Below are 11,865 nucleotides of genomic sequence, written 5' to 3' on the forward strand. Positions count from 1 at the left end.
GCTCACTCTCTCATTTCTCTCAATGAAGTGAACGCGAGTATGTTGAAGATGTGAAGAATCTGATGAAGAATTCCACTGAATATCAAATTATTGCCAGCAATAGTTTAGCCATTGTATCTAAACTGCTCGGAATAAGGAAATAAAAACCGACAGAGCAAAATCCACCCAAGGTCCCAAATTGCATTTGAAATCGGCTGAAAAGTGCAAACAGTAAACCCTTAAATTTCCATATTTCCATTCGGAGTAGAAATAGCGGCTCAGCTGGAGGACTGGAGGCGGTGGAGTCTTTGGACCGTGTGTCGCTCTCAGTATTCAATCTCACACAGTTCAGGTCTTCTTGTTTTTAATTCAAAGCAATTTTGTGAGCCCTTTTTTGAATATATTCTATATTGCTTGTAGGTTATTGTTTTTAAATTTGAAAGAAATGGTTGATGATGTGAAATTGTTGTTGTCTGTGAAAATATATTAAAAGATTATGTTTGTTAACTCTTTTGAATATATTATCCCCCATTCGTCAGTTGTTGAAAAGATTATTTTTTCCTTTTTTTTTCAGAAAAATTATATTATTTTAGTTAATTCATCCGTAAGGCATCCAAGATCGGGCTCGGGATTCACCAGACCTCGCAGAAACTATCTAAGCTTGCGAAATATAAGACAGGAACTGACATCTTGGTTGATTTTTACCATGTGTTTTTGTGATTGGTTTTCTTCTTGTTCTTCTATGCTGAAAATTAATGCATTTTGATCAGATGCTTTGTCTTTCCCTTGAATGACCTGAGATAATGGTAAAATGGATTTAAGTTATCTTTGCATCAGACGACTTTGATGTTTTCCAATGAGGTCCCATATTACTTGATCCTTGCTATAAATTTGTAATTGGTATAAGATGAATCTTATTCTATTTTCAATGAGCTCTTGGTCCTTGATACCTTCTTCCTCTTCTTCTTCTTTTTTTTTTTAAATTTTTTTGGTGAAGTCCATTCTAGATAAGGTAATGTTTTTTAGGCCTCTTACCTTAACAAAATGGGGAGTTGGCTTTGCCCCATCGCCTAGTATATTGGTTGGCTAAACTTTTACAAAGGAGTTGGACTTCAATGAACCTTGCCTTCTTGGAAATATAGCAAAATTTAAGGAAAGAAACCTAGTCTATACGTGAGTTATGTTTGCAGGTAAGAGAATAAAGGAACAAGAAACTAAGGCCACTTACATCCTTATGCTTGACAAATCACATTTATCTATTCTAAGCAATCCATTAATCTCAGCAGTTAACTCTTGTTATTGAAAGCTTGAAGTTTTTATATTTGTATCCCCGTATCAGCTAAATGGTAGGCAAATGTATTCCCTTCTCGCCAAATATGGAAAAACTAAATGTTGAGCATACTCTCCTAGTGGTGAATTTCTTCTAAATAGTATTGGATTTTCTGAGGTTCATCTATGCTTTCCTTTTATTTATTTTACATTGGAAAGTGAATCAATCTCTACCCATATTTGGGCTGTATCCAAATTGATCGCATAGCTTAAGAAGAACATGAGTCATAGAAGTCATAACATGCAAGGAGAACCTTACCTACATAATTCTGATCACACCCCCACCTGCAGCTAGATTTGAGTTCCCTTTGAGGCATTCATCAGAGTTTAGTTTGACAACATCAACAGAAGGTTAATGGACTAAAATTAATTGAATTTTATGAGTCTCATGGCTATCTGAGAGGAGTCCACTTGGTGCAGACCCGTGCTTTCTTTTGAGGACATGTTCAATTGTTTCTTGATACTTACTTTTAAATATAACTAGTGCAAATTCTGCCTCTTGCTTTGGTTTTATGCTATAAGTGGTAATGCAATTGTGCACAAATATACATGTTGTGTAGGGCTGATTGCATAAGTTGCATGGTAGCATGGGTCAAAATCCCAATACAAAAGATATCCCTACTTTGATGCCAATGCAGGAAACAACTTCTATATCATTCATGTCTTGTCAAGATTTAAAAATTATGAATTGTAAAGATTTAAATATTTGAGTGTTTATCTGAAGAAGGAGCTTCCTAGTACGCTGCATCATGCGGCTAGTGATCAAATTCTGCCAGTTAAGACTTAAAAGTCCAAGAAGGGTTTAAGGTGGAACTGAAAAGATGCATTGTTCTCAATGAGGACCATTTTTATTATTTGTTGAAAGAAGGTCACATCTTTTGAGATTGTTGAAATTTAGAACTTAGTTATGAAAATCCTGAACATGTAAGGAGCTGGTAATGATGGAATATCATCATTTTCACTTGCTGTTCTTTTGCCCGTCATTAAACTCATTTAGGTAATTAAATGCAGTAGTACTGCATGAGAATACCAGATTGAATTGGATATACGCGAAACCATAAGCATTTAGTGTATTTTCTCTTTATAACTGCTTAAGCATCAATTAGTTGGGTTATGATGTCAATTTCTAGTTTCTTGATTTCAGTATTCTTCATGTGTGAATATGAACTTTCTCTTGATACATATGTCATGAACTTGATATCCTTGCTTCACATTTCAGCATTCAGCACTGTGGTCTCTATCAAAACCATGAATTCTTTAGGTGTAACTTATAGGAATCAATATTCTGTGGGCTGATTTGGAAAAGGGATTTGACCATTACAAATTAGCTTTAATATTACTTTTGGTTATATTTGATATACACTTTCAGTTTATAAAGCGTAATAATAAAAATATTTGGAGATTGGTATTCAAGAAATGTGGCAATTTCAATGTATGGTCCTCTTCAATATGTTTTTTATGCACAACATTTCTTTTAGTTGTTGCAGAACTAAACTTTGTGGAGTGTGGAGGAAGAAAAGAGATGTATCTATCCATAGCTCTTTGCAACTACTACAACTAGACGAGGTGAAAGTACTTTCTTCTCTCTTGTTATTGTGATGTACAAATATGTATTGAATTTATCTCGCACAAGATATTCACAAACCAACTTGTTGCTTTGCATATCTCTTAGATTGCTCGGTGCACAGTTGCATCATTTGGTGTTTTCGATGTAGTTATAAAGGGAAAACTAGTCGTGTTTGCTTGCCTTCTACTGTAACAATCATTTTTTACTTGGTTGCTTCATTGTGTTTACATTCGTACCTGTTTGCATGGCTGGCTATGAAATGACTTTCTAGAATTAATATCCACGTTGTCACCTTCATTGTGATTTTTGGGATGATCGGATTTGGGTATGTTCTACATTTTGATATAGGGCACCATGCATATGTAACATCTAAGTTTTAAAACGTTTTGTGAATTTTCGGGAGCTTGGTTTTCCGTTGTTATGTAGCAAGTTTGTGGGTTGGGGCACCATGCATACGTATGTCATATTTATGTTGAAAACTGTCGTTCCCAACATTTGCCTCCTATTATTCTCGACAGTTAGCTGAACCCCGATAGATGAACTATCGTTCCCGACAGTTAGCTACAGGCATTCTCGACAGATGACGTATGCTACTATAAGGCAGAGTGTAGTCATCTGTCGACACAGGTTTCGGTGATAGTGTCTCGACACATGACAGTGGGCACAGACGACACTGCACGTGCATCGAGAAACATGTATGTCAAACATTCAGATGTCATTACCGCATGTATTTTCGTACATTACAAAAAAATTTTGCTAACATTTTATTTTGTTGAATATTGTAAGCACAATTCGCCATAATAAATGTTTACTACAACTTTGGGTAGATGATATGTTCTTATACGTTTCTCGTATTACTTGTTCCAATTGATGTGGTTGTATGCTCTGCGAAAATACACTTGTAATTTATAATATTCAGCTGCTGTTAAATTATGGTCTGTCTGTTATCGTTTCATCTGCAAATATTATGGAATTTCAATTTCTGGTGCCCGAGAATGTACGGTTGTCGGCGCGTATCTCGCAATGGAGCAATTTGAAGTACATAAAAACAGTGATGGATAACTTCGACGACTGACTTCGGGCTGACTTTCGCAACTCTTGCCTTGGGTTTCTCGCCGACGTTCCGGAGATCCAGTTTTCCGCTTAGCTAATCCAGGCATTAGTGTGCCGAGGGATCTGTGATAAGTCCCATGAGTTATGGTTCAACGTGCAGGGCCACCTTACCCGGTTTGAACTGCAGGAGTATGCTATCGTCACTAGACTGCTTGCTGGGTCATTTTCGGAGGGCGATCGGTACACAAAGGCATTGGAGAAGAGGAGGCTGAAGGAAAAATATTTCAAATCACTGGAGAAGATTTCGTGTGCCCAATTGGAGAAGGCCTTTCTCTGCGCATCGACAGCCCGGGCAGATAGATACAAGCTCGAGCTTGCCCTAATTGTGGAAGGAGTTATCACTGCTCCGGACAACAATGTCGGCATTGATGAGGATACGCTTGCCATCGTGGATGACTTGGAGCTATTTTTTTCGTACCCCTGGGCCAAAGGGGGATATAGGCGTTTGTTGAAGGGATTCCGGGGTACTTAGGCACGTAAAATGAGCGATGCGAAGACGAAGAACGAAAAGGACGTCAGTTTCATAATTCACGAATTTTTGATCGTCATGCAGGTACGAACAACATTATGTTTATGTGTTTTGTTTGTCAGTATTAGACCATGCCTCCATAGTGTTTGGACGGATATTAATGCGACATTTGTTTTGTTATCGTCAGGACAGATTTGGGCATATGAGGCCATGCTCGAACTCGGCGAACGCTTCGGTGAGCGGTTGGTGAACGCTCACCCCAACTTCTGTGCTGGACCTCCACCAAACAACCGCAGCAGCGTACATACGATGCGTTCTTCAGGGACGTACAGGTCATGGACATTTTTCATCTGCCTTTCCATTATTTTGTTTAATTGGGAATAGTCTGCATTATATTTAACTACATGTTCTCCCCTGTTTCTACAGCTGCACGTGCACGCCACACTGCGTCCCACGGAGGTCGAGCGTGATCTACCATACATCGCCAGTTTGGTGCCATTCTTAGACCGTCCAGTGCAATTTTGGACGACCACGCTAGAAGGGTTGTCGGCCCACAGTTCCATGAGGCGGCACCAGCTAGTGGGAGAGATGACGGTAGCGCTGCGGGTGATGGGCATGATAACGAGTCCGGTGTAGGGGCCGAGGATGTTAACACATCCGCGAGCGATGGCCATCAGACACCAGAGGGCAACGACGACGATGGGTCTAAGCCTGCTGACAGTGGAGAAAGCGGTCGCGACCCATCCAGCGAGACCGGTGGTAGTGAGTGCGAGGACGAAGTGGATGCCTCGGGACGACAGTCGGGTGCATTACCCACTCCAGTGGTTGCCCCATACCTCTGGGGTTCAGGGTACGCGTGGTGGAGCGACTTTGACGAGGGAAGACGTGGAGGGCATGTTGTATGACCAGCGCATCCTCTTTGAGATGAGGTTGTGGACCATGAAGTTTGAAATCATGCAGCACGTCACCGAGGAGTTCGCCAGACTGAGGGACTTCATATCTACCTTGGTGCCCCCGTCTAGTGGCACCTACACTTCCGTTGTAGCTCCGGTCATGAATGAGCCAAACCTTTGGGACGACCCCCACGAAGGTATGAGTTTATGTTACTGTTACTTCCATTTACAACATGTGTGCAATTTTTCCGATGCGTTTGCTTACAAACGTATTTTTGAAATTGTCAAATTACTTAGATGTACATGGAGGCGACATGGAAATGTGCCCGGATGACGGTGGTCGTCTTTTCCCTATCGGGAACTTGGAGGTGAATGGTATGTCCGTTAGTTCTATGTAACACATTTTTGGTCTTCGATGTCATCTTATCTCGTGATATGCTAATCTATTGAATTTGACTGTAATACTAATTTTTTTTTTTTGGTTTCCAAGTAGACGGGCAAGGTAGCGACGTGTGGAGCCCGCATGACGACGACCGTGCTGCCGAGGCTAAAATGCAGGAGGGGAACGGTACGTGCGTAAATTTTGAATTTTATGTCATCTCATCTCGTGATATCTTTCTTGTCCTATTTTATTCTCCTTTACTTACTATCTTCAATTTAAGTCGTTCAATAAATTCTTATTTTTTTCGAGTAGCCGGGGAAGGCAGCGACAAACGGAGCCCACACGACAACAACCATGCAGACAAGGGTGAAATGCATGTGGTGAACGGTATGTGCGTTCTTTTTGTCAACTTTTGTCATCTCATCTCGTCATATGCATATGTATTCAATTTCACTCGTTCATTCATTTGTTCTCTTTCTTCCAACTAGACAGGGAAGGCGGAGATGAACAGAGCCCGGAGGACGACGACTGTGCGGAGGAAGGTGACATGCAGGACATGAACGATACGTGCGTAATTTTTTCCATTATTACGAAACACTTCCTTCCTACGCAAATGATAATACATATCTTGTATTTGTCCATTTTACCATATTTTCTTTGAACTAGACCCAGGAGAGATCGTCCCCACCCTCCCCAACGATGACAACGAGGAAGGCCCATCAACCCATGACGTCACAAAGGTGGACAGTATGTGCATTTTTTCCTTCAATAATCTTATTCCACGACTATGTGGCGTAATTCACAGAGAACCATTTCGCTAAGCTCGAGCTGAAATGTTTTAAATGGGTACTGGCACAGAGTTGCCGGCACAAGTGATCGTACCCCAGAAGGGAGACAATGTGGGCAGCACAAACAGGCGGCAATCGACTCGTGTTCGATGTCCTGTACCACCTACCCGGACGCCATACACGAGGGGAAGGGCAAAGAGAGTAAAGAAATGAGTGAGTTCAAATGGTTTGGTAAGGTCTGATGTAGTAGTAGATACGTTGTTGGTAACAAAGACATGCTTTTAATTTGGTTTGTTTTATGGACGGATACGTTTGCTCACCCATATGCTACATGTTAAATTGTCTTATGTACAGTACATAAATGTTTAGTGCAAGCATGAGATGATATTGTCGGTACATTTTGTGTGTATGCGTTGACGACATAATGCATGTATTGTTCATGAAATGTGAAAGAGTACATCAACATCATAACTAAAATGAATATATCGTCATTCTTATACATCCCAATCATATGACTTGTCAACATGAACTGATGGTTTTTCCTGTTAGAGTCCTCACAAAAATCTGCATGCCTACCCGCAACCTCAGCACGAAGTGCAGAGTTGACTCCTGCTCTGGTGGGATTCTTTCCTTGTCCTGAATTTTAGCTTTAACATTATCGCTGGTGTCGGAGCTTTCACCTTCACAAGTTATTGTCTTCCCAGTAAGGGTTTTGACAATAATCTGCCTGCCACCACCAAGCCTCAACACCAAGTGGAGTGTGGACTCCTTATGAATTTTATAGTCGACCGAACTACAACCATCCTGAAGCTGTTAACCAGCAAACATGAGCCTCTGTGTTGGTCTGGTGTGATACCTTTCTTGTCTTGTATGTTGGCTTTACCATTATATTTATGGCCTGTATTGTTCATGATATGTGAAAGGGTTCGTTTTTTGGTGATTAGATTGTCTGCACGTTTTCTACTCCATGGGTGAGTACATTTTCTAGTTCTTATGTTGATTGGATGGATAGTTACGAACTTGCTCTGCTTTGTCATTTCACTTTAGCGGACACCTGATGCAGGTTGGCAGCTGATTAATTCAGAGGGCTGATTTTTCAGTTGAGCATGTGCTTTCATCGAGGTGTGATGACGAATTTTCGTACAATGATGAAGATGTGTAGTTAATAGCACCAAATAACAGCCAAAGGGATCCAAACCTGGGTTCATGCCTGAAGGTGCATCTGTGGAGACGATTACATCGTATCACATATGATGTGGTTGATGATGTCAAGGGGGTTTATGTGATTACTTCAATTCCATATGGGGATATGGTTAAGTGGAACGCACATTGAGACAGGACATTTGTTTGTAGTACTTGATGAAGTAGTAGTATTCTGTACTTTAATTTCATTGGAGTTGAAGGTGTTATACCTATACAAATGAGTTATGGTATGAAATGATCTTGTGTCTAATGGAGTGTGGTCGAACGATCGAGGACAATGATTATTGTAAAATTCGCATTACCGTAGAATGAAAAATTCGGTGTTATCTTTGACATGTGTTTTAGTATAAATTCGCTTGTTCGTAAAAATTAAAGTTTATTTTAAAAATGGCTTGTAAAGTCACCCAATGTTCATCTTCAATGGCAGGGACATTAATTTTATCAATTTTTCATGCAATTCATATGATTTAGAATTAAAAAACTGTATTTAGTTGTGACTAAGGACTACAAAAATTCTGTAAAGTAATGTAAGTACAAATTCATTGCAAGAATGTTGCCATTGCATGTCTTACAAATGGGTACAATTTACTCATAATTTTCACCATTTATGGACTGTATTAAAGTACACTTACACCCTTAACCATCACACTAAACCATCACACCAATGGTCAATCAAGTGTTAAGTAGAAATGAAATGGTAGTTGGTTGGTAAATTGCTTTAGATGTCCTCATATATTTCCAGTATAAAGCAAGGCTTGCACTCTTCAAGTGGGATATATGAAACTCTTTCTGAGGCATCTTGTAGCAGGAACGTATCAAAGTATTTGAAGTCTGTTTCTTCGTATGAAAATAATGGCATCGTCCACGGGAAGCAATTCACCGTTGGCAGTTCAGGAGCCGATGCCGACACCCGGTTCAACCTCGCTATGTCCCATCGTAATTTTTTCGGATGATGAGGAAGTGAGATCGAATGGTGGTAGGAGAGCCATCACTGTCATTCCCTTTCCGAACCTGGACGAAGTTGCAAGTGATGAAGGTGAGTCTCCGAGAAATGTGCTTCAATGGGTGGTCCCATTTTTGGATGCAGACGAAATTCAACGTTATGAGGATGAGGGGCAGGGTCGCGTTCCATCTCCCGAGCTAATTGTCATCAGCTCGAATGATGACGGTGGGAAAGAAGGTTCAAGTGTTGGTCCGAGTGAAGAGTTCGGCTTTGTTGCGTGTATGGGTTTCTACGTATGCATGTGTAGTGGTTTTTTTGTAATGGATGAATTTTGTGACGCTTAACCAATTCTGTAGCAAGTAGGAAACTCCCGTTGGCAAGTTATGTGTTTTTTGTATTTTTTTAAGCGGAGTGTCGCACAACTATCGAGAATGGCAAGAACCATCTATCGAGAACGACAGATGAACTGTCGGGATTTACTGACAAATTTTCTATGTATGTAGTATGCATATTCATATAACATGTAGTTTGGCTGAACGAACACAACCTAATGTGTACATTGAACGTAGTTTGTGAACTTTGCGGATAGTGTTATGCGCTACAAATGATGTGTTCGTAATATGTATTTCAAAGGAAACTTGTATAATGGTTGAAGTTTTCATATTCCGTACATTCTATTTGCATGTGTCAACAATGGCAACAATGTTATGCACAGCAAAATTATATTTTGGTTCGACATAGTTATGCAGTGCATTGTGCCTATTTGCATTCTATAAATGTTAACATAACAAAGAGTAATGTTTACGCGTAAGAGAATGAAAACAATAATACAATATTTACATTGTCATATATAAATAACATCAGGGGAACACTTCACTTACAACTTCAACCACTCACGTACAAAATGCTGCTTACATCGGACGTGGTACAGTGTGGTTCGAACATGTGGTCCGGTTATGACCAAGTCTACCGTAGCGAGTGCATTTCCTGAGCCGTGTGGTGCACTCGTGTCTGGATCGCTTACATCGTGTGGGTGTTCTACCTGGAGGACGACGCACACTAGGAGGCATAATAGGAGTACCTGTAATTTCGGGTGAAACATTCCAGTCCACTTCACACTGAACAGGATATATAGCTTCTCCATAGGCACACTTTCAGTACTTGGATGTGTAATACGGTAAGCAGAGATCGTACAATGACTTACCTCTCAAGCAAGCAGCACGAGTTGCGTGAATGCACAGCATACGATTCAGTTGGAACTCACGACAAGTGCACGTCTTTTCGAAAAAGTCTACAATGTCCGTGTCGTTGGATATTCCAACTTGTGTTAAGTTATTTGCCAAGCCATGCGCTCACAGCCTAGTACCTGCTTCGAACGTCGTCCGTAACTCATTCTCCATCGTTGGTGACAGAACGGTACTGCATGCAGTTGCACTTGCTCGACGTTCATAAAACCACTTCTGCATAGTATGTCGAATGTGTTCCACTAAGCATGTGATCGGTAACAAACGGGCATGTCTCAACATTGAGTTCAAAGATTCTTCGTTGTTGTTGGTCAAAATGTTGTACCATTGGCCAACAAATAGTGCACGTGACCAAAATGGCAAACCTGCTTGCTCCAAGTATCGGTACGTTGTTGCACTAACCCTATGAAATTGTCCCATAAGTCTTTCAAACTCTTCGGTCCGGTATGTTCTTGCGGCTCTTTTGAAAAGAAATATTGAACTTATGTTGTTATACCGCTGGATTAAATTTTTTTCCATATGCCAAACACAGCACCCATGGTGAGCCCAAGGAAATAGGTGGGCAATGACATTTTCAATACTATTTTTCCTGTCCGAAACAAACACCAATTCGTCCGAGTCACCTATAAGATCTTTCAAATTTGATAAAAACCACATCCACGATCTATTCATTTCAGCATCAACAATTCCCCACGCTAACGGATAAATCTGTTTGATGACGTCTTGGGCAGTTGCCAGTAGAAGGGTACTTTTGTACGGACCTTTCAAGTGACTGCCATCAACACAAAAAATGGGCCTCATGTAGTGCAGGTAACCCCAAATGCTTGCACCGAAAGCTAGGAAAAGGTAGTGAAACCTGTTACGAGAATCTACTTCGATGTGCGTTACTGTCCCCGGGTTACTCTCTCCTAGGACGTGACATTACGAAGAAAGTTTTTAAAAGCTATCACCCGGTCTACCATGTAGCATATATAAAGCAACGACTTTTCCCCTACGTGCTTGATGGTAACTAATTTTCACACCAAACTCACGTTCCATGTCACGAGCAATAGCGGTAGGATCATACGATCCGTACAGATTATCCAATTTTCCTATAATCTGCTTAGCAATTACGGAACTAGTGGTATGTCGATGTGCATTACGACGATAATCTATGGAACATGTGTGCACATTGTTGAATTTGCGGATCATGAAGATGGCGAACTGCTTTACACTCGAAGCACGTAACATTCACTTACAATTATCGTCGGCACATACAATAGTTAACATTTTTTGGCTTGACCTACTAACCTGAAATTGAAACTTCTGTCGCAATGCAAGTAAACGAATTCTCAAGTACAACTCTTTCTTAGTAAAAAAAATATTTTCCTTTCGGTAAGATCCGACGTATTGACAGTGGAAATCCAGTCGCATGTATTCGGACTTTTGGAATGTGATAATAGTTCTTCGTCAATGTCAGCAATATTACCAGTATTTGTACCATGTAAAGGATCGTCGAACATCTCATGTAATGGTGCAGTCCGAACATCGAAAATTGGAGTATCCGCTGCATCATTGTTTGGGACACTTTGCTGATGATTGAGCTCGTCGTCCTATACAGTGGTGATCTTCCACTGCGACGAACAATTGTTGGCTGTAATTTGTATCCCTCTCCATTTCAACACTTGGGAAGCCAGTTTCCAAAGTCGTAACGCAAAGTGCAGTTTCCTTATGAACTGATATGTACCAATTTATGTCTTCATCTTCCAGTATTTCGGCCGACGGTATATTCATGTTTGGAACTTTGAACTTCAATTCCAATTTTGTGCGCGATCGAAAACACCAAATTTCTCGTTCAACCGTAAAAATAGCCCCGTTAGTGTGAAACTGCTCGGCACTAAAATGGAAGTGGTTTTGTTCCCAATCCACTTCCATTCATCAGTCACGCAAACAAACTCTCCCCCCCCCCCCGGCCG

The 11,865-nt window shown here is 40.6% G+C and overlaps 2 protein-coding genes across 2 annotated transcripts; both read right to left on the reverse strand.

Moving 5' to 3' along the window:
• Window positions 1-7,039: 7,039 nt before the first annotated feature.
• Window positions 7,040-7,406, reverse strand: LOC111400599 (polyubiquitin-like). The gene is made up of 2 exons (XM_023028003.1): window positions 7,377-7,406; window positions 7,040-7,330 (listed from the first exon to the last, which is right to left on the reverse strand). The coding sequence occupies exons 1-2, from the start codon at window positions 7,404-7,406 to the stop codon at window positions 7,040-7,042; spliced, it is 321 nt and encodes a 106-aa protein (XP_022883771.1).
• A 2,612-nt stretch (window positions 7,407-10,018) lies between these two features.
• LOC111400600 lies at window positions 10,019-11,140 on the reverse strand. The gene is made up of 2 exons (XM_023028004.1): window positions 10,861-11,140; window positions 10,019-10,746 (listed from the first exon to the last, which is right to left on the reverse strand). Exons 1-2 carry the CDS (start codon window positions 11,138-11,140, stop codon window positions 10,019-10,021), a joined length of 1,008 nt encoding a protein of 335 aa, XP_022883772.1.
• Between the last annotated feature and the right edge of the window lie 725 nt (window positions 11,141-11,865).

The sequence above is a fragment of the Olea europaea genome, chromosome 10 (assembly GCF_002742605.1).
Source record: "Olea europaea var. sylvestris chromosome 10, O_europaea_v1, whole genome shotgun sequence".
NCBI lineage: Eukaryota > Viridiplantae > Streptophyta > Magnoliopsida > Lamiales > Oleaceae > Olea > Olea europaea.